At 44.4% G+C, this 23,429-nt stretch overlaps 1 protein-coding gene across 1 annotated transcript in view; it reads left to right on the top strand.

Moving 5' to 3' along the window:
* Positions 1-23,429, top strand: part of LAPTM4B (lysosomal protein transmembrane 4 beta) — a 91,964-nt gene that overhangs the window by 20,984 nt on the left and 47,551 nt on the right. The window contains 3 exon segments of the mRNA XM_065399795.1: positions 4,962-5,073; positions 19,092-19,165; positions 20,185-20,307. Of these exon segments, the coding sequence (XP_065255867.1) occupies positions 4,962-5,073; positions 19,092-19,165; positions 20,185-20,307 (309 nt within the window).

Genomic DNA, 23,429 nt, shown 5'->3' with positions numbered 1-23,429 from the left:
TCAGTTTGAGGTTTGGCCTTTTTATGGTACGGAGATTTCACTAGTTAATTATCTCCTTCTGGCAATATATGATATCTGTTCTGATTCTTTTAGATCTGTCCTTTGATTCCATTGACTGTGGGTGTTGTGGACCTGCCTATGGAGCCCTGCATGGATTGACAATCAATTTTTTTATGAGGAGATGCTGGGGAAATTGCTCATCTGTCCCAAAAGCACTTTGTAACATTTCCGTTCTTTGGCCCCTTCTCTTCTGCATGAGGAGAAACAAATGGAAGAGATGGCAGAGATTATTTTAGTGCTCCAGTTGGGGGAGTGTGCCAATTGTTCATTTTGCTGGATCACAACTCGGGTGTCACATCTGCTGGATCTCTAACTGTGTCTGGATGGCCAGCTAACAGTAGTTGTCAAGATTTTTTTGGGGGGGTGGTTGTTTTTCCCCATCTGCACATGGGTAAGAGGATACAACCTTTTTATTAAAGTTGTGAGTTCCCTACAGTTATGTACATGTCATTTCCTTGAGACTGGATTGCCGTAATGTGGTCTACATAGGGCTACATGTGTTCAGAACATTCAGCCTGTGCACAATACAGTTCTTAATGTTGCTTCACACCACTAGCACAGTATATGTGCCCTCAGATCAGCACTGCCTTCTGATTGCTTGCCTTGGCTTCCAAGGCACTCACTGGAGCAACACGTAAATACTTTTAAAAATCTGAGCCTCAGATACTGTGGTGATGATGGCCATATAAGTATCTAAATAGGTGCTTTGCAAATGCATTTAGAGGTGTTAGTTTTGACTTATAAGGCCATAAGATGTTTTGGTCCTGAATAACACCACCTCTCTCCTTGTGTGGTACAAAGCCGTTTGATATTGGCAGCGGTCATTGAGCTAACTGCTGCCTGGTTTAAATGGGAGAGGGCTGGTGGTGGGGCATTTTAGTGATAGGACCTTTACTCTGGGACTTGCTCCCCTTTGATGTGACAGCTCCCGCATCTGTATTCCATTAGGATAAGTTGCAATGTCTGTCTATTTTCCCAGGTTTTGCAGAAGGGTATATTCGATTTAGCGAGTGGTTATTGAGAGTCCTGATCTTTCAGTTAAGAAGGTTCAACCTCTTTCTTACATCAGTGTATTTGATAAGATTCGTAATTGTTTTGACTGTCATCTATCTCATCTTTCTATCTAATTAGACTAAGGTATTTCTAGGGTATCCATTGCAATAGTATCTTGGTATCTGGCTGTCTAACCATATGGTTAAGGGGCAAAGGTTTCATTACTCTAAATGAGCTGGAGTCAAATCAAGGCCACCTCTTGTGCCAGTGCAGGATGGGCAGCTTAGCAGAGCCCACATTTTGTTCCCCATTCCTCAAAAACTCATCTAATTCATACTGTGCAGGTCATCCAGAGCCACAGAGGAGTGTGCCTTGGCAGGGCGTAGATTTAAGGGAATGGTCTATATGTTAAGTGGTCTACCTAGGGCATTTTGGAGGCAAAAGCAAAGAGGGCTGAATTTGGCCCCTTAAACCTGTGTCCCCATCCTCCTACCTTCTTCCCAGCACTTGTTGGGTAGCACTGTATTCATAAGAAGCAATGTAGTCTAATCACTAAAGCACTGGCCTCATAGTCAGAGACTTGGGTTCTAAGCCTAGTTCCTGACACTGACTTGCTTTGACTTCAAGCATATCACAAAGCCTTTCTCTATCTCTTTCTCCATGTGTAAAATGAGGATAATATTTTTATTTTTATTTATCCGCCTTGCCGGAGTAATGTGAGGCTTAGTTACTTAATGTTTGTGAAACAGTTTGAGGAAAAATGCTGTCTAAGTATTTTTGTTATTCATTACACTATGCATTAGCTGAAGAATATGAAATACCTCGGGTGAAATCTTGGCCCCATGGAGGTGAATGACAAAATTCCTACTGGCTTTCATGGGATGAGGATTTCACTCCACATGCTCATTACCAACCTGGTGTTTGCCAATCCAGGGAAGTGGTGTAATCTTCTCTTACTCTTTTCTAGATCATGTTGTGACATTACGCCCCATAGTCTTCATAGAAATATTGTTATGGTATGAATATGGGATAACTAAGTTATATTTTATGCAATATGGGTCATGTGAGGTATCCTTGGAAAGGTTATGATTTACTGAATGTAATTACCCAATTTGTATGGATGTATCACTCCTGTATCTGAAGTTAGGAATATTGACTATGTAACAATTACAACTGTGTGTACTTGGGGAACGCCCCCCAGACAGTATGCAATCAGCCTGGATGGGCCATTAGGAAGGCCAATAGGACTTTGAAGATACTAATCTCCCTCCTTCCTGAGAAGTTTCCTGGGATGCTGCGTTGAAGCTGCAGGGTCATGTGATCATGTTACCTGGTACAGGATACCATCTTGAAATGCTGATACTTTTCCGTGGGAAGGGGATGGGGGTCAAAAATGGGGAACAAAGGATTCCCATCATATCCAAATCCTATTTAAGGCTGGGGAGTGAGTTAATCTGGGCTCTTCTCCACTGCCTCCCCACCCAAGAAGGAAGACTGCTGAAAACACCTGAAGAAACAAACGAACTAAGCTGTGGGGAGGGAGCGGCAGGGGCTAAACCTAGGCGAGAAAGGTCAGCCTGTAAAAGGAATCCCTGGAGATTTATGCTGTAAGCAGTGCAGTTTACCTTCAAGAAACTCTGTAACCTGCTTGAAACAACATTTAGGGTGAGAAGTTATTTGTAGTCAGTAAAAAATTTACCTTTTGTAGTTAATAAACTTGTTGTTGTTTATTCTAAAACAGAGTTTGTGCAATTCATAACTGGGGGGAGGGAGGGAAAGCTGTGCATATCTTCCTCCACATTGAGGGAGGGAGCGAATTTCACGAGCTTACACTGTATACAGGGACGTCTTTAGGCATACGCTGCATACACATATACATACCATGAAATTTGGGGCACCAAATTGCCTCAAATTTCATGGTGCCCTAGGCAGCTGCGTGCCGCATATGCGGCAGCATCAGCCCCAGCGACCAGCCCTATCCCTCGGCCAGCCCCGCCTGCAAGGGGCAGGGCCATCCCTAGGGGGGTGTGGGGCCCCGGACAACTCCCTCCGCCCTGCCTTTTACCCTTCCCCCTGCCCCGCCCCCATTCCACCTCTTCCCCCAGCGACCCCGCACTCACCGGCAGTGGCAGGAAGTGGAGGGCACCCAAATGGCTAGGGATGGCCCTGACTGTATCGATCTCTATATCGCACAAGACAATATAATTTTGGGTTTACACTCCAGAGGGTGTGTGCACCAGAGTGCTGGGCAATTCCCCCAGCTGAATCTTCCCACGCAGCTGATTGCAGACTGTGTGATTCTACAGCTGGGCGTGTCCCTAACTCTGTGTGTGCACAGCAGGACAGGGTGAGGGAGCCCAGGCTGGTTGAACGGGTGGGTTCAGTGGGACCCAGGAAAGGGGGGTCCAACCCGTCACATGCTTTTGGAAGGTATTGCAAAAATCAGTTATTTGACATCTGTATTTCAGTATCAGATAAAATCTAATCTTTGCATCTGATTCAAAGCTCATTGAAGTCAATGGAAAGATTCTCACCGAGTTAAATAGACTTTTGATCAGGCAATTAATTATGTATTGATTGGTACCTACAATGCTGTGTTAGGGAGTCTCAAAGGGTTGTTCCATCATTTGTGAAATCTGAATGTTTCCAAATGGAGAAAAAAAGAGTGCTCTCTGAGTACATCCATACAAAAGGATGATGCTTTCATACTTTTAAATAGCATACCACATGCATCTTAAATTCTTCTATATTTTTTTCTCCTCTTGAGTAGTATGTATTTGTTTCTATCATCTGTTCTCTACTTTTCTGTGAGAGAGCATGAAGCAAATAAGTGAATTCCATTATACTGTTAAAATAACGAAGTTTAAAAAAAGTAGGTCATTGTGTAGGTCTCCTTAATACTAGAAAAGAATCATGCTCTCTGTCTTATAATTTTTTACATTCTTCATTCGTGGGCCAGGTTGTGATGCTCTTACTCACTTTTTCCACAAGAAGTACCCTTCACTTCAAAGTGGTGTCTAATGTGCTGTTCATCACATGTAAAGGTATGACAATCTGGCCCTTGGTGACCTTTTTAGTTCTCTAATACTTGATGTTTCATACCCTGCATACAACCATTTCTTCCTCCCTTTGCTTATGTTGGCCTTGTGTTATTACACCTAGTTTAGATGTTACTGCTCACAGAACTCTTCAGCATACATGAACTGATCTTTCAAAGTCACATGGCACAGAAGTGCATGCAACAGCAAATATCACACTAATATTGCAATCTGTCCCTGCCCTGGGCCCCCTCCTAAGGCTTCTGCTTTAGCAGCCAGTGTGAATCAGCTTGAATGTTAGCCTCACTTAAAATCCAGCCTCTTCCAGCGGACAAGCACACCTACAGCCACCTAGCAATTTGCCAGGAAGTGATCTCATCACTCATCAACTCCAGCTCATCATCATTATCCAGATTAGTAATCTGTGAATGGAGACTGTTCAATTATAAGGCTCTCAGTTAGGATTTTAAAAATAATTGTAATTCCGGGAACGGAATGAACTATAAATAGATTATTATCATGTTTTATAATCCAAAAGAACAGGATCAGTGAGGTAGGTGGAGTGGCCTTGTCAGGGATGACTTGTTCTTCCCTCCCCCCCCCCCCTTTTTTTTTTTTTTTTTTTTAATAGCAACAGGAAGGAAAATGGAAAGGGGGTTGATCAGGTTTTGTGTCATTATCCTGTAATTTGGGGCTCTGGTACAAAGAAAAACTATACTTTCTCCCCATTTGAATAGATTGTATTTATAGTGGCAATTAAATACATTTCACATTAGGAACACTGTCTCTGCAGCAGTTTGCATATCCCACTCTATGGTATTTTCATTAAGAAATTACACATCCTGACCTTTCCCTTTCTCCTTTCTGTAGATCATCAATTCAGTGGTACTGCTGATCCTGCTGAGTGCCCTGACTGATCCCGACCAGTACCACTTACCAAGTGCTGAATTAGGGGGAGAATTTGAATTTATGGATGATGCCAGTAAGTATATAGCATTTAATTATCAGTGTTTCATTTCTGTTTCTGAAGCAGCAGTATTTTTTAGGCAGTTTGGTAATGATTATGTCTCCTAAATATTGCTTCACTACACTATCCTAGCATTTTGACTTTTATGGCAAAAGGCATATCTACGGCACAAAACCACCACCACACTGGAACTGATTGTGCACTTTTTCAGTAGTCTTATCCAATTGCCTGTTAACTGAATGGGTACAGAGACCAACTACCCCTTCACATCGAGCAGAGATCCCTCCAGAATAGTGGGGTGGCCTATTGGCAAAGTGTTTGGAAAAGCCTGCACTACCATTGGCTGTGATGTAGCCACTCTGAGGTGAACAGAGAGAGGACTAGAGTCAATAGAGATGCAAATCAGCATGTTCATTAGCACTAAAAAAAAAAAAATGGAGTAAATAAGGATATGAATGGTATTGGTTCTGAAATAATTATATTTATAATAATACATTTGCATGGAGCTACAGAAACAGGAGTCCTTGTCTTTTCTCAGAAACTTTCAGTATCTCTCTCATGGCTAATAAATGGCACTAAATTCATTGATTAATGGTAACATAGGGCTGCCTCTTTCTCCCACTAAAGGCTATGGCAAAACTTTTATTGAATTCAGATCCTTTAGGGACTGGGGCATGGGTGGTCATACCTAATGGTTAGAGTCAGGAGCCTGGGATCGCTTCAGGGTCAGGAGCACATCAAAGATTAGAGCCGGAGGCAGAGGCAGGGAATAGGAACAGGGACCTGGAGCAAGGCAGGAAAGCAGAACAGACAGGGGTCTGGGATAAGGAGGACAGGAACAGACTGGGAGGCAGGAAGCCCGGGCTCTGGAGTCAGGAAAGGTCCATAGTAGTAGCCAGCCAAGGAATCCTCTAGTTGTTCAGACAACTTCCTGTGACGTTCTGGTTTAAGTAGAGCTTCTCAGCTAAGTGGTGGGGCTGGACATCTTCCCCAATCAGGAGCTTCGTGGGGGGGGCATTTGCAAGCTAGAGCTTTGCTGGCCCCCTTCCCCAGCCATTCAAGTGAGCTGCTGAGTGGTGGCCATGGTCTGAGCACTGCCTGGGGAACTGTGGGCCTGGGTTTGAGGCCCATGATCCCTCACATCACCACCTCCCCAGTGCACCCTCTGGGCGGTAGTGGGCTAGGTATTCCAGGGTGGCTTTCATGAAAGGCGTTTACCAGGTCAGCAACGTGGACATTCTCTGCCAGTTCCCAGGAGTGTTCTTCAGGACTGTAGCCTTCCCAATTCACAAGATACCAGAGTCTATACCATCTGATTCTGGCATCAAGGATTTCATGGACAATATACTCATCATGGTCTTGAACATGGTGGGAGTGGGAGGGAATGGGTCCTGAATGCAGGACTTCAGGAGTGATATATCAACAACTGGGTGTATGCAGAGAGAACGGGGTGAGTAGAATTCAAAAGTGATTGGGCTAATTTGCCAGCAAACTCAGTAGGAGCCAAGGAACTGGTAGTCCAATTCATGAGATGGCCTGTTCACATGTAGGTTTTTTGTTGAGAGCCATACCTACTGAAAGGGCAGGCCCCTCCTGTCGTCGATAGTCTGCATATGGTTTGTAGCTCTTCTTGGCATCCTCCAAGTAAACTTTTAGGTCATCTTGGGTTTGATGCATCTGTTGTATCCAGCCCAGGGCTGGTGGGTTGAGGGAAGTGGTGGGTAACTCTGGGGAAAACCAAGGTGGAACCCATAGTTCAAGAGAAAAGGGCTTTTCTCTGTAGAGGCATGTTGTGTGTTATTGTATGCAAACTCTGCCTGATATAGAAGCAAAAATCAGTTGTTCTGGAAGTTTATGTAGCATCGATGTTAGCACTCCAGGATCTTCTTGGTTCTCTCCCCGTGACAGTTTGTCTGAGGGTGATAGGTGAAGGAGAGGCAGAAGCAGATGCCCAACATCCAGAGAGCTTCTTTCCAAGAGCAGGAGATAAATTGTGCACCATGGTTGGAAACTATTTACTCTGGAAGGCCATAGTGGTGGACGACTTCGTCCACCCAATGCCAGGGAATTTCTTGAGGTGAGGGTAGTCCTGTACAGCGGAAGATGTGTGCCATCTTTGTGAGGTGGTTGTGAACCCATTGGACTTGGGTAGTTCTTCTACAAAATCTAAGGTGATGACTGTCCAAGGGCCAGATGGAGTCTAAAGGGAACACAGGAGTCCAAGGGATTTATTGTGCGATGCCTTGGAGCGGGCACATACATTTCAAGAGGCCACGTAGGCCTGAACTGTAGCCTGCATGCGAGGCCACCAGAAGACACGAGAGACAAGGGACTGAGTTTTAAAGGAGCCAAAATGTCTTGCCAGGGAGAGATGGGGGTGGGTCATGGCATACTTGTAGGGTTGTAGTCCTTGGAGGCCTGGGGATGAACATATATATGCCTTTTATGTAAGTTACCCCATCTTGGACATTCGGGTTCCCTATTATGGCTTCCTGTTTGACTAGAGGGATCCTGTGTTCTGAGACTGATTGTATAATGGTGAACAGATCTTGGCAGGGAGCCACACACAGAAAGTTATGAGGCTTAAGGATACAAAGGTTTTCAGTCGTTAGGTTTAGAGTCCTTTAGGCCAATGTAATATTTACCCTTCCTGGACAAAGCATTAGCTTTGCTATTTTTGGTTCTTGGAGGACAGGCGATTGCGAAACCAAAGAGCAAAAAGAATAAGGCCCATTGAAGTTGTTGCTGGCTAAGGGCCTTGGCTGTACACAGATATTCAAGGTTCTTATTGGTGTACACCTGGACAGGATACTGGGACCCTTCTAGACAGTGGCAACAAGGTGGTCTTAATTTGTTCTTCAAGTGGGTATTTCCTGGAAGAGAAGGCACACAAATGTAGCAGTTGTTGAGTACCATGCCTTGGGGATAGCACTCTGATTGCCAAGTTGGAAGTCTCCACTTCAGTGATGAAGACATGTGAGGTGTTGGGGTGGACCAATATGGAAATGGTGGAAAATGTGAGTTTTAATTGCTTGAAGGCCTGCTATGCCTTGGGAGAGCAGAGGAACTCGGAGGTTTTGTGGAGCATGGCAGCAAAAGGGGCAATCTGCTCCAAGAACTTTGGGATGAACCACTGATAGAAGTTTGCGAACCTCAGAAAACTTAGTTCACAAACATTCCGTGACGCCACCTACTCAAGGACTGCCTTTACCTTGCACAGGTCCATTTCGATACCAGCAGGAGATAGGATGAACCCTAGGAATTCTATGGAGGAGTAATCAAAGGCACATTTTTCTAGCTTAGCATAGAGGCCTTGTTGGCATAGCTGCTTCAGGATGGAATGGATGTGCATGTTTTGTTCGGCACGGTCTGAAAAAATAAGTACATCATCCAGTTATGCTACCATGTATTGGTCCAGAATGTCCCAGAATACCTCATTAACAAAATACTGGAATGTTGTGGGTACATTCATCAAACCAAATGGCGTCATGAGATATTTGAAGTGACCATAATATGTTTGAAAGGCAGTCTTCCATTTGTCTCCAGCTCTAACACGTACTAAGTTGTATGCCCTCTGGAGGTCTAGTTTTATGGATACCCAGATGGCGCTCATGTGGTCCACTGGCTCAGAGATTAGTGATAATGGGTCTCTGTTTCTGTTAGTGCCCTGATATAGGGTCCGATAGTCCACATGTAGTCAGAGGCTTCCATTCTTTTATAACAAGGAAGACTGGCGCCTCCACAGGCAAAGGGAATTTATGAATAAAGTCCTGGGCTAGGTTCTCCTGAAAGTAGCTGTGCAGCTCGGTTGGTTCAGGCTCTGACGTGGCGTATATCCACTCAAACGGAGTGTTGACCCCTGGTTATAGCTCAATTGGGCAATCATAGTCCCTGTGCGGGGACAAGGTGTTTGTGGGGTTTTTTTCAAAGACATTTTTAGTTGGTATTTTGATGGAAGTCAAGGACCAGAATTAGCAGGCAGCTCTGCCTGGGGGCAAGCAGTGCTAGGGGCAGAATTCTGAGAGAAATTCAATTTTTAGTTTGCACCAGCCAATAAGGGGGTTGTGGCAGGCCAACCACAGGATACCCAGGATCAGAGGGAAGTGCGGGGAATGGCTGGCACTGAACTGTACGGTCATTTGATGCCCTTGGATAGTAACTTTGAGAGGAACAGTTTCTGTGGCCACTGGCCTGGAAGATAAAAGTGGCTCGTTGATACTCTCTACCAGGTCTGGAATGGCCTTGGGCCACAGAGGAATCTGTAGTGCCCAGGCTGCCTCTGCATTGTTAAAGTTGTCTGCTGCATGAGAGTCGGTAAAGGTCTGCTGCAGAGGGAGTGATTGGCGAGGCTCCAGGATTCATAACTTGACTGGTACTTGTAGGTGCAGTGCCAGTCGACAGGAGCCAGCATGTGCTCCCATGGGGACCTCAGTTCGGGTTTCAGGGGGATACTCTGTCAGGATGCCCAGGCTAGCCCTCTTCACCAGCCCTGGGCTGTTTCCTGGGTTCCTTGTGGGGCAACTGGAGATAGCATGGCCCAGCTCCCCATAACAGTAACACACATTAAGGCTTTGCCAGCACGCGCTCTCTTCAGGGGCGAGTTGCTGGTGGGTCAGGTCTGTCTGCACTGGCTCAGCTGGTGAAGCAGAATCCAATAGCAGGAGGTACAGTTGTGACACCCCTCTCTTTTCTTCCTGTCATTCATGTAGGCGATTTTCAATATGGATTACAAGATCTGTGAAGATGTCCAGACCCGCTAGGGTCCCAACTAGGGCAAGTTCAACCTTAACCTTGTCCTGCAAGCTCCATCAAAACTAACATAACTAGGCCCCCTCATTCCATTCCATGTCCAATCTGAGCTGCTGGAAATGAGCTATGTAGAAGGTGTCTATTCCCTACCCCTGTGGAGTTTCCACAGGGTGGCTTCAGTGGGGGGGGGGGGTGGTTGGGGTCGTTGAAGACTGTGGATATTGCCCCCTGGAAGGCATCCTAGTTAGATAGAACTGGACTGTTGGCCTCCAACAGGAGAGAGGCCCAGTTCAACAACTCCCCTGTCAGCAGGCTGACTACCAAGCCTAACTTGGTACAGCCAGGAGCATACATTTGTGGTTGAAGCAAGAACAAGAACTGGCATGGTTTCATGAAGCCTCAAAATTTGAAGTGGCTCCCATCAGAATGCTTTGGCAAAGGGATAGCAGGTCCCAGCTCAGGTGACAGCACAGCCAGACAGGCTCACAGCGTTTTCCATGTGATGTTGATGGTCTTGCTCCCACAGTGCCTGATCCTCAATGGCCAGCTGCACGTTCTGCACCTGTGGTGCTCTGTTATCTGCCTGTACATGCAGGGTATTTCAAATTCCACCAGGTCCAACCTCTGGTGGGCCGACTTAGAAGTTGATAGTGGTCTGAGGAAGCTGTAGGGACTGGATGTGGGTGGTCATGCCTAATGGCTAGAGTCAGTCACCTGGGACCAGAGCTAGAGACAGAGTTAGATGCCAAGCCAGGGGTTGGGTAGGGCACAGAAACAGGGACCTGAAGTGTGGCAGGAAAGCAGGAACCAGGAATAGACCGGAGTCTGGGATAAGGATGACAGGAACCAGGCACAGGCAGAAAGGCAGGACTCTGAGTCTGGCAAGTAGGCAGGGTCTGTAGTAGCAACCAGCCAAGGATTCCTCTAGTTGTTCAGACAACTTCACCTGTGACTCTTTCTGGTTTAAGTAGAGCTTCCCAGCTAATCGGTGGCACTGGACATTTCACTCTATCAGGAACTTTATGGGTGGGGCCCTTTGCTTGCTAGAGCATTGGTTTGAGTACTGCTTGGTGACCCACAGGCCCAGGTTTGAGGCCCATGATCCCTCACAGATCCAGATCAATTTATTTTACCAAAACCTCCTATCCTCTTACGGGGTGTAACGGGGCTCACTCACCTCTTGCAAGCATCCCCTTGGCCAAGTGCATGTACCTGCACACTTTCCTTCTGTGGTGTGTCTTCGATGGCTCAGCCCTCCCGCCGAGTCATACAGTGTGTGATGAAAGCAAAGCAAAACCCTGTCCCGGGTACAAGTCCAACAAGGGTGTCTCTCAGTGCCCTCTGTAACATCTCCTACAAGTTGTCCCTGCTCCGGGATAGAGCAGTGCCCCAGGGCTCCCTCCCTGGTGACAGTCTTCACCCTCTTAGGGCCTTTCTGGCCGCAGCTCTCCAGTTGGGCCGCTGTAGTTCAGTTCCCCTTCTGGAGTGCCTCAGTGTCCAGGCCACTTCCCCCAGTGGCTAAAGAGGATGGGGGGGAGGGGACTGGGCCCACCCACTACTCCGGATCCCAGCCCAGGGACCCTGTAGATAGCAACTGTCCACTGTGTCCCTTTATCTAAGTTGCACTGCTGCTCTAATTCCCTGGGCCACTTCCCTGCAGCCCTGTGCCATCTTCACCCTTACCTCAGGGCCTTGTCCTGATGGAGTCCCCGCAACCAGGTCAGGGATTCTTCTTGCTCTCCCTGGTTTCTGGCAGCGGTACCTCGTCGGAGGGCCTGCAGCTTCCTCAGCCAGCCACACACCATCCATGCTCCTTCAGCTCTAGCAAGGAACTGGAACTTACTCTGGCCCTGCAGTTCTTCTTATAGTGACCTTCTGGGCCCTGATTGGCTGTGTCCCACACAGCCACTCTAGGCAGCTTGGAGGACCCTCTCCACTGCCCTTTTCTAGGGTGGGGGTGGCAGGGTGACCAGGCCTCTAGCAGGGGGCCTCAGAGGATCTGATATACCCTGTCACATGGGGGGAAACACTTTTTCCCTCCATTAATATTTGTGAGTTTTTAAAAATTAATTTTTAAAGTTGATAGGAAATCATCTTAAGTGATAGTTTTAAAACTAAGATCTATGTATCCATATTTCTGTAGCTACTTTCCTGCTGATTCGTAAAGCAATATTCTGGATCTAAGTGATTGACTATTACACTAAACACTTCACTGCAATAGGGAGGAAGCTGTTTTCATACACTAAGCAGATGGGACAAGGTGTATATATTGTAACACAAGTGCTTATAGTAAAAGGCCTAGGCCCTTGCATTGCTCTGGTTGAATTCCACAGGAATTTTCCCATTGACTTCAGTGTCTCTGAATGTGAAAATTAGAGAGAGTTTTCATCAGAGCCTCTGTTGTGTCACTTCAAATGACATATCAAAATGATGTTTATTTTCACACATTCTTTAAGGTTCATATGCCAAAAGTTAAATATTAGGGGCTTACTACTTTTTTAATGTGTTTTGATTGGAAAAAATCTTTCTTTTTATATGATTGGGTTTAAGATAGTAAGGGCTATAACAGTTTCAAATGGAACCTAGCTGAAATTGACATATTAAAACTGACTATTTTGTCCTAATTCTTCGAGATTAACCTTGCAATGATTGCTATCAGTGTGTGGTTTATATAGCTGACATTAGAGGTCTGCCAGTGCTGGAGGCTTTAAAATAGTAATTCTGTTTTGTAATACTGTAGCTGTCAGACCAACTACATTTGGGTTTTTCATCTAGATTTGAAAATCCCGTTTTCTCTGTGGCCTTCAGAGATGAATTCTAAAAGAGTAAAAGGATGGCTTGTAGGCTGAGTAACCTCACATCCATTTGAGAATAACTGAATGTGAAATGCTTCCTAATTACGAATGGACCTTGAGAATTCTCCTTTCATTCTGTTCTTTTGCTTGCTTGGTTTTCACGCTTTATGAAGTACAGGCGGATAATTTAATTCATTTGCTATTCAAATTACTTTCAATCTCTGTTCAGAGAGAGGGTTTTTTAAATTTATGACTAGGATTGTTTAAACCTTGGTATTTTCTGTTTGAGATAAAGTACACAGGCAAATGTTCACATTAATATTCTCATCACACCTTGCCCTTTTTTACTGGTCTTGTTCAAAAGAAATATTTCCTATATTTGTTGCATGTTTTATACGCAAAACATGCACAATACATAATGTGTTTGAAAACTACAAAATCCATCAATTGTCATGTTTTTTAGGGCCTTGCGTTCTGTTGGGTTTCAACCAACCTGTTTTTGTGAGTAAAATTTTGCATTCCAAAATCATTGCCTACTTGTTTTTGTTTTTTTGTTTGTTTTTTTTGTTTGTTTGTTTTTTTGCTGGCAATGAATTCTAGGTAGAAGTATGATAGATTTCTAATTATTAGTATTTGAGACCACATTCTATTGCCAGCACAAAATTGAAGGCACAAGTTGTGGGTGCAAAATTGTTGTTCCCCGCCTCCCAAAACAGACGCCACATCACTGAAAATCAAGCCTTCAAGTTTCAGGTAGATACAAACCTGTCCATGATTAGTCATGATGGGGGAAATCCTGGCTCTATTGAAGTCAGAGACGGTTTTGTCATTGACTTCAATGGGGCTAGGATTGTATCTTTTTGTATTTGTAGTTGGGAGTAAGTGTGGCTTATGGAGCACTTTCAAACTTGCCTTTACAGTAGTTGAGAAAATTCCTATTGCACTCAGGACACACTTTCTTCAAATGTTCTAACTTTGTAAACATCAGTATGACATAGTTGCTCCTAATGAATTGAGGAAACATTTATAAACTGCGGGATTGTGAAGGACTATTGCATGCTGGAGGGTCTGAAGTGAACAGGGGGAGGGTGGGGTTCACGTGGCCAATTGCGGGTGATGTTTCTCCTTTCCATTTTGGAGACAGGAAAAGGACGTGATAGGAAAGGAATGTAATTTGGCAATCTGTAACTCTCTCACACACATTCCTGAGCTAAAGGTGACCGAGGGAAAACTCGAGGCCTCCTATTTGCACTTGAGATTGGCACTACTGGGTTCAGTAGACTGAGCCCTTGAGAGAAGCACCCCTATTTTTAGGGACCCTGTGAACAGATAAGAATTTGCAAACTAGATCAGGGAGTGCTGGAGATGTGAGTGCTGCCCTGTGTACTTGTTTGGGTTTTTAAAGTCTGATATGCTGCATAAAGGGAATGGAAATACCTGTAAATAAACCTGAAATTCCAGAGGGTTTTGTTGGCTTAACTTGAGACTCCTGCTCAGTTTGCCTATCTCCATAGACCATGACCCTGACATGTTAATAGCACAACAGTTATGTTGCTTCTCCTGTCTTGTTACTAGTATTGTCTAACTGTTATAAATAAAAATGTGTTATTTATTTATGTATTTGTTACTTATACAGTGCCATATATGTACATGATACTTTACGAAGCAAATGAAGATGGAGGGTGAAATCCAGGCTCAGTGGAAGTAAATGGGAATTTTGCCATTGACTTCAGTGGGGCCATGACTTCCCCCGTGTCTCTGCCCCAAAATGCTTACATGTCTAAGTTAAGATGAGAACAACAGAAAACTATTTAAATGGCTTCAAAATAGTAATATTAGCTGAAGTAAATAACCAGACTTGGTTTAAAGAAAAAACAACATCCCTATCCTTCATGTTCTCTCACCATTTTTTTCTTCCTTCTTTCACTGGTGCTCTGTGCATAATCTTGGGCAGCTTCCAAGCAGTGGGTCTGTCATGACAGGGAGCAGCAGTGCAGAAGATGCACACAGTTCAGAGCTTGGAGGAAAGGGGTACTGCTTTTGATGGCTGGAGTCACCCTTAGCTGTGAAGTATCAGAGGGGTAGCTGTGTTAGTCTGAATCTGTAAAAAGCAACAGAGGGTCCTATGCTACCTTTAAGACTAACAGAAGTATTGGGAGCATAAGCTTTCGTGGGTAAGAATCTCACTTCTTGCATCTGAAGAAGTGAGGTTCTTACCCACAAAAGCTTATGCTCCCAATACTTCTGTTAGTCTTAAAGGTGCCACAGGACCCTCTGTTCCTTAGCTGTGAGTCAAGGAGGAGATCTAGGACTCCAGCAAGTGATGAGACAGTGGATTAGAGTTCTCAGTGGCTGTGTTAGATCCAAGCTCAAGGATTTGAGATTTTCCATGTTAGCTGCCATCATCTGTTTACTTCTCCCTCTTCCCTGCACCTGTAGCACTATCTGCCACTCTCAGGCCTTTTCGCCCATCTTCAGGGTAAGCAATCCTGTGAGTGAGATAGGTAGTAAGACCAGGAGAGTGAGTGGGATGGTTACTGCATTCAGGACCCTGAAGGAAGGTCCAGTCTCAGGGGCAGCTCCTGCTGTGCACCTGGATTGCAAGCCTGTGCTTCCTGCAGGTGCTGTCTTTGCATTTTCTTTCCAATTTCCACTCCTGGTCTCATTCCCAGGACTGATCATGTTGCAGACTCTCCGGATGAATTAGGCTGAATATGTGCATTGTTGCAGTGTGTCGTGACAGAACTCCTGGCAGGAATCTGCCAGCAGTCCTGGGTAACATCAGCTGTGTCTTCTCCCTAAAGTAGGAAGTAAAGACAATCCGAAAAATACGATCTAATTTCAAAAATTAAGGCGATTTCTTTTTAAAATGCACTGATTGGGTCTCCTACTGCTTGTATTAAAAAAGGGCTCCAAAAATCTACTTTAGGTTGTCAATAATAAATATGACACAGAAACAGTACCAGTACATCTCAGCTGATAATCACTAACACAATAGAATGTATTGCATGGTTAGTTACTATGGAAGAGCACTCAAGGGTACTTGTTAATATGCTAAATATCTAGTTTTAATTCTAATTAATTTAAGCTGACAGAACTCAAAAGAGCTGATGAGCATTTGAATAAGAAAGAGCCTGCATGAGCCAACTAGGGCTTGATGTAGCTCGAGAGAGAGAGCGCGCAATCAGATCAAAGCAGAAGTGTCACATTTTATAACAGTTTCTGGGGCTCTGGCATTGAAATGACACTGATGTCACTAGTAGAACAAGTCCTATCACAGTGCTACGTTGGTCATAAATTAAAACTAAGAACAATTTCTGCTCAAAACAATGAATGAGTGATTGGTCTTTGTGATGGGGTCTACAGGCCCCACAGTGAACCAGGGCTGGGAGTAGAGCAATACTGGGCCAGGGTGGCCCCACCCCTCAACAGGTTCAGGGCATGCTCCCAGTGGAGGGACAGTTTTTAAAAGGACCCTGGTTGGCCCAGGAAGGGGAAGGTGCGATTTGCTGCACCAGGAAGCAAGGCTGATGCTGAGAGCTATGTCAGAAGTGGCAACAGCTTTGTGAAGGTCGCTCTAGGATTTGGATTCTCCACTCTTTGGGAGCTAAAAGCACTAAAAGAGATTAATTGATTGAATAAGATGCTGAAAGACCAAAGATTGTTCTCCTAAGCCAGCGACCGTCCCGCCCCAAACTGAGGAGCTCCAGACTGGTAGGAAGTGACCTAGGGGAAAACATAATTTGGGGTAGCTCAATAACTGGGCCAGATGTTTTGATAAACCCTTAGGGCCTTGGGTCAGGACCCAATAGAATGGGTAGGCTTGGGTCCACTTCTGGGGGAGCAATCTGAGCATGCGGAGTGAGGGGTTAAGGCTGCAGCCGGGGCGCCCTCTGGGATGACGAGGCTGGCAGAAACTGTACGACCACGCCCTGACCTCTGGTCATTGGACCTTCCTGCTACAGTCTTGAAAATGGATAAAGTGACTTGGCAGGGGATGGGTAAGAGCTTGTCCTGGGAGATGGGCACTGCTGGATCCAGATTGAAGAGTTTCAATAATGAAAGTCTGCGACTGATCAAAGAAGAATCAGATCAGGACAGGTGAGGAGCACTATCACAAAGTCTAAACCAATCCCTTTCCTTAGTTAGTGTATTCATACCAAACTCAAAGTCGTTTTTAGTTTAAAGTGATGTATTCACTGGCATGGTACTGAGTAGTTTGTGTAAATGAGCAAAGGTAACAGCAAAAGGAGGAATGCAGGGTTGTGGTTCCTACTTAACATGGCCGTGCTTTGCTGGGTGCTTTTTTCTTCTTGAGTTAATCAGCATCTCTATAAATAAAATATACCCCATGGGTGAGTCAAGATCTCTAGGTGTTGGGTTACCTGCATATCGTATTCCCTCTTCTTTCTTTCCAACCTTTGCTAGTGCCTCGGAAAAATGGATGCAATATCCACACATTCCCCATCTTGCATTTAAACTTTCTTAAAGGTGGGCAAGTGAAAAAGTGTATCAAAAGGTCTGGGATTAGGGAAGCAAAAGATGGATATCCTTCTTGCAACTCCCATCAAAACCTTAAAATATGTCAAGTTTCTAACAGTTCTACTTGTGCCACCTTTTCTGTTGTGCGTGCACGCACAAAAACACACAGAGATCTTTTCAGGTAGTTTCTTCCCAAACTTCTGCTATTCATAAAAGCTATATTAGATACATATACATCTGAGTTTGTGTGGTGGTTTTGTTCTGAGTGAGGTTTTTAAGTTATTTCAGCTATAAGATGCCTTTGGCTGTTTTGCCTGGTTTTATAAAGTGCTTTTTCTTTTCTTTAAGTTGCCAGCGACCTTTGAGCATTGGTGTATTCATTATGACAAAAACACGGAGGACAGTAGCTGTGTATTCATTTTTATTTCTTTTCAAGATCAATGTTAGCCTGGCCATCCTTTCTCTGAGTTGCAAAACAGAATCTGAATTCCATAGGTAAAATCCTGGCCCGAGGGGAATCAGTTTTTGAGTTTGATTGCATTTGTCATGAGCTGTTCGCTCTTAGACTAGCTAGTGCCTCCGCATAGGCAACATATACTCCACTAATCAAGTGTTCCCCAAACTCTTGAAAGCTGAGCCCCCACTTCAGGAAAATGAAATTGATCACACCCTCTCTGTAACATCACTATATGTTAAAGGCCTATGTATCTTAATGTGTACATCATCCGTCACGGGATGGGCTATGCACATTTCACATTTGGAAGGCTTTTTTAGCAACTATAATATCTACAGCAGGGGTGCCAAACTCATTTCATGTGGTAGGTCTGCCACTTGGCATTGGACACATTCAGCAAAAATAATTGAAATAGTAATAAAAATAAACCATGTTGGTAAGTACTTACATTCACCCTTTGACTTATTGATATTTCCTTTTCTTCAACTTGCCAGGTTGGGGTATCTGCTCTCCAGCATTTTTCAGTGCCATTTTCCCTCGCCTGGACAAGTCTTTTTCTGTACGACTTATGCCTCTCTAGTGCCTCTTAAACACGACCAAGTGGTTCTATACCTGCACGTGAGGCTTGGCTTGATTGCTGTGCCAGAGTCTGAGATTAATGCATGCAGCAATTTACATGCATTTCATAAAGTCTAACACTAAACGCTTTGTTATAAGTCCAATACCTATCTTAACCCTACCAACGCACAGGTGAAACAGACTGGTTTCCAGCAATGAATTTGTCAGTGCTTGGCCAAGGCCTAAAGCCTTGGAAAGAACTGGCACTTGATCTGCCACATCACAATGTGGACTCTGGATTGTGCAGACAAGCCCAAAGATTCATGGGAAGTCCTTGGGCTGGATGAAATTGTTCTGTGGGCAGGATCCTGCCAGAAGGCTATACATTTGACACCCCTAGCTAAAGCTGTGCTTTTGGGGGGGGCGGGAAACCTGAGACAATGGTATGGTGTGTCAGCACCTCCTGCCTTCCCACCTAGTCTTTTGTCCACAGCGGCATGCACAGGGCCGGCTCTAGGATTTTTGCCGCCCCAAGCAGAAACAATTTTGGCCGCCCCCCTCCCATTTTTTTTTCTTACCCCACCCCCGGCCCCGCCTCAGCTCCGCCCCTTCCCCAAATCCCCAGCCCTGCTTCCTCCCCCCAGGCTCTCAAGCCTAGGAGGGAGGGGGAGAAGCGGCACGCGTGCCGCGGCCGCTCGGGATCTCCCCCTCCCTCCCAGGTTTGAGAGCCTGGGAGGGAGGGCGAGCAGCGGCGCGCGAGTAGCAGCAGCGGAGGTGAGCTAGAGCGGCCGGGGCACATTTTTAGGGGCGGCATAGTGGCGCCGGCCATGCCGCCCCTAAAAATGTGCCGCCCCAAGCACCAGCTTGTTTTGCAGGTGCCTAGAGCCGGCCCTGGGCATGCAGTACACTGTGGGAAATGCTGCATTAGGCAGTTGGCAAAATAGCAAAGCAGAGCTGCATGTTTACCTGCAATCACTTTAATTTATCTATTTCAGATATGTGCATTGCCACTGCAATTTCTCTCCTTATGATTCTGATCTGTGCGATGGCTACATATGGAGCATATAAGGTAATCGATCAACTTTTTTGTTTAATCTGATCTTCATCCACCTGAATCATTCTGCCTATGAAACTCCTAACAGGCAGAAATTTAAAACCCGGTCTCCTAACATTTTGTTGTTGTTTGTTGTAAGATTTATATAACAATTTCATTTCTTCTGCGAGATTATAGGAAACCACTATGTTTGTTGAGATCTGATTGTGTCAAGGGATGCCATGCTGACTGGGGGAGTGCCAGACTAAGGCTGTCTCTACACTATGGAACTTAGTGGCACAGCTGTACCGCTGCAGCTGTGCCCCTGCAAGGTCTCCCCACGTAGCCGCTCTATGCCAGCAGGCAAGCTCTCCTGCCGGCACAATTAACCCCCCCTAGCGAGTGGCAGGAGCTATGTTGGCAGGAGAGCGTCTCCCACTGACATAGCACTGGTCATGCCGGTGCTTCTGTTAGTGAACTTTTGTCGGTCAGGGTGTGTGTGTGGTTTTTTTTTTTTTTTTTTTCCCACACACACCCCTGACCGACAAAAGTTTTACCAACAAAAGTGCTAGTGTAGACATAGCCTAAGATTGTCTAACTGTATTCATTGTCTGCAGCTTCAAATGTGAGATCTTTTAGTACATTATGGGCAAACTTTAAATACAAATGGCCAAATCTTGGTTTTTATAAAAGTGAATGGAATTTTTTTCCCATTCACTTCCCTGGGACTGGGATTTGTCCCAAAGAATGCATTTATATTAATCCCACTCAAAAGTTTGGTATTTTAGGAAGCCAAGTCAGTACTGTTCGATTGATTGATTGAAACCTGTTCCTGTATAAATTCTCAGTAGACTCATACACTTTAATTTATCTCAGCTTTGCTGCCCAGCATCTTTGGCTGCATATAATAATTTTAACAGATTTAAGTAATTTTCCCCCTGGGAAACACAGTTAAAGAGTATTTCATTGCATTGTGTGAGTTGCACTGTGGATTTTTGAAACATAAGGAAATAATAGTTATGCTTTAACCTGCAACATTTTTTTTTTTTTTATAGCAACATGCAGCCTGGCTCATCCCTTTCTTCTGTTACCAGATCTTTGACTTCGCCCTCAATACACTGGTTGCCATCAGTGTGCTTGTTTATCCAAACACAATTCAAGACTATCTACGACAGCTGGTAAATCACTTGAAGTGAACAGTCATTTTCATGATCTAGAGAAAAAGTTGGAAACACATTTCATCCTCTATTCCAATCCAAGGCTTTTCCACTGACTTCCTGGGCAGCCTTTGGCAAGTCGTGCCCCCTCTCAGCCTTACTTTGTCAATCTGTAAAATGGGGTATTTGTTTACAGAACTGCCGCAAGGCATAAGCAGATTAGGGCCCCATGCAGCTCAAGGGGACCCCCTATTCGCTTTTTATTATGTGTTGTGGGGGGGGCAGGGGGGCAAAATATTCCTTGGTAGGGCCCCAATGGGCTAGCACTGCCTCTGCTCATTTAATTACCTCACAAGAATGTTGGAAGGACTAATTAGTTAAAATATTTGTATACTGTCTTGAAGTTTTACATGGCTATATAAGTGTGAACATGATTAAAAGGCAGGGTTGCCTGCAATAGCAGGGGACTGGATTTGATGACGGAAGCCAGAAGCCAAATAGGGAGATATCTCTGTAAGAGATCTAGAGAGAAGGGGGCGAGAGGAATGAATGGTGTCTGGGTCATTGGTAGGCTGATGCACAATTATCATTCCTCACCCAGAAGTTTCTGGAGGGCATGGTGGTTTTGGGCATGCTCAATAGGTTCCCTATAGCTCAGGGGTCAGCAACTTTTCAGAAGTGGGGTGCCGAGTCTTCATGTATTCACTCTGATTTAAGGTTTCGCGTGCCCGTCATACATTTTAACGTTTTTAGAAGGTCTCTTTCTATAAGTCTATAATATATAACTAAACTATTGTTGTATGTAAAGTAAATAGGGTTTTTTAAATGTTTAAGAAGCTTAATTTAAAATTAAATTAAAATGCAGAGTCCCCGGGACCGGTGGCCAGGACCCGGGCAGTGTGAGTGCCACTGAAAATCAGCTCGCGTGCCGCCTTTGGCACACGTGCCATAGGTTGCCTATCCCTGCTATAGCTGGACTCCTAGACTCCAGGGCAGCTGCTTTATAAAAGGACATGTGACCTGCGTGGGTTGGGAGAAGCAAAGCAGGTTGTTTTCTCTAACTTTGAATCATTTTGCAGCTGTTGGTTAACTTTCCAACGCAAAGAAGCACTGGCAGTGTTATAGAAAATTTTCCCTCACAATTTCCTCTAACTTCTTCCATTTTAATTGTATACCTGGAATGTAGTTTGATTTTATCCAAATTGTCTTAGTTAAATTGTTTTCACCGATCTAGTTCACCAACTTTTTTTTTTAATTAATTAATTTATTTATTTAACTGTGATGATGGGAATAGAGTAATCTATATTTTGCTAGTCTCAGTTTTGTATTTTTCTTGTAACAGGGCTTTTCATTTATATACTTAATACTGATTGGTGGGTTAATTAGTTAGCTAACTAGAAAAAACAACGAGGAGTCCTCGTGGCACCTTAGAGACTAACAAATTTATTTGGGCATAAGCTTTCGTGGGCTAGAACCAACTTCATTGGGTGATTCCACAGTCCAGCAGACGAGGAGAAAAAGTCTGCATGGATTCCATTTGGGGATTTCTGCAAGCAAGAGGAGAGAAGATATTGTTGCACTGCTTTTGACTCAGCAGACTGTATAGAGTTGGTGAATAAAGACTAATTTGGGGGGGACTCAATCTAAGCTTTTGGAACTCTGAGTTACTTCTCACTGTGTTTGTGTGGATTAACCCCTTTAGATTTACTGTTTTTGTTTATATTTATGTATAACTGTGAAGATAATGTTTGTGGATGATCAAGTAGCCTGGTTATGTAGTAGAAATTAAGCCTCTATTATTATTTCTTTAGCATTATAAGATCTTATAAAGTTGGTACTTAATTATTAAAAGTTCATTCCTTTTTGTTCTTGTACAGTCTTTGCTGAAAACCCTCAATTGCTGTATTCTGAGTCACCATGTGCTTTTCTGTAGGAGTTGTGTTTAAGCACTAGGACAGTGGTTCTCAAACTTTTGTACTGGTGACCCCTTTCACATAGCAAGCCTCTGACTGCGCCCCCTCCTTATAAATTAAAAACACTTTTTTGTATATTTAACACCATTATAAATGCTGGAGGCAAAGCTGGGTTTGGGGTGGAGGCTAACAGCTTGCGACCCCCCCCCCCCCCATGTAATAACCTCGTGACCCCCTGAGGGGTCCCGACCTCCAGTTTGAGAACCCCTGCTCTAGGAGAAGCGCGGTGAAGTAAGCTCTAGCCACCAAAAGGTTACAGGACTGGAAGGGGCACCTTGTCATTATGTTCCTAAACATCGTTAGCATTATTTTATGTTGGAGAAGGAGTATATTGAGAGAAGCAGATGATTAGAGGATTGATACTGGATTCAGAATCATTGGTTGAAATCTGCCCAGTTCAGTTATCATTATTTCATGACTATTTGGTTGCCTGTGTGAACGGACTTGGTGGTTTCAGCCCAGATTCTAGTTGGCAAGAGTTTGCATCACAAAAAGCAACTATTCCATTTGGCAACTTCATTGTTAGGTATCTCAGGAGAAAGTCCAGGGGCAGAGGGCTGCTTGTTACAAGAAAATGTTATAGCAAAGTTTAACTGGCTGAACACTATTTGCCCTGATCTGTGCAAGACAGCCAATCAGCCAGCATCAGATGAGCCAATGTGCTTTTCAAACACACTGTTTTCTTGTGAAGACAAGCCTTGAATGGGCTGACCTATCCTCACCCCAAGAGTTGGCCCCTTCCAGGTCAGGGTTGAGACAGAGTTACAGAGCACTGAGGGGAAACTTAGTTTGCATCTGTCTCACAAAGTTTACCTGGAAAAATTGAATTCAAATTGGCTTGGATATGAGTTCTGTCATGTAGATGGAAAACTAGCTAGAGAACTGTAAATAAAGAGTAATGAGAAGCAGCAGGCAGAGTAATGATAAACACTAGTGTATCAAGTCAATGAGAGTGGGGTATTGCAGGAATCTTGCTCTCCTAAATATCCTCTGTAGTGATCAGGATGCAGGAGTAAACAGGCCATTCTAAAGAAATTCACAGATTTTTTTTTTTTTTTTTTTTCCTATGGAGATATCACATCTCCTAGAACTGGAAGGGACCTTGAAAGGTCATCGAGTCCAGCCCCCTGCCTTCACTAGCAGGACCAAGTACTGATTTTGCCCCAGATC

This window comes from Emys orbicularis, chromosome 2 (genome assembly GCF_028017835.1).
Source record: "Emys orbicularis isolate rEmyOrb1 chromosome 2, rEmyOrb1.hap1, whole genome shotgun sequence".
Lineage (NCBI taxonomy): Eukaryota > Metazoa > Chordata > Testudines > Emydidae > Emys > Emys orbicularis.
The sequence above is the reverse complement of the archived record's forward strand: the minus strand, read 5'-3'. Positions and strand labels throughout refer to the sequence as shown.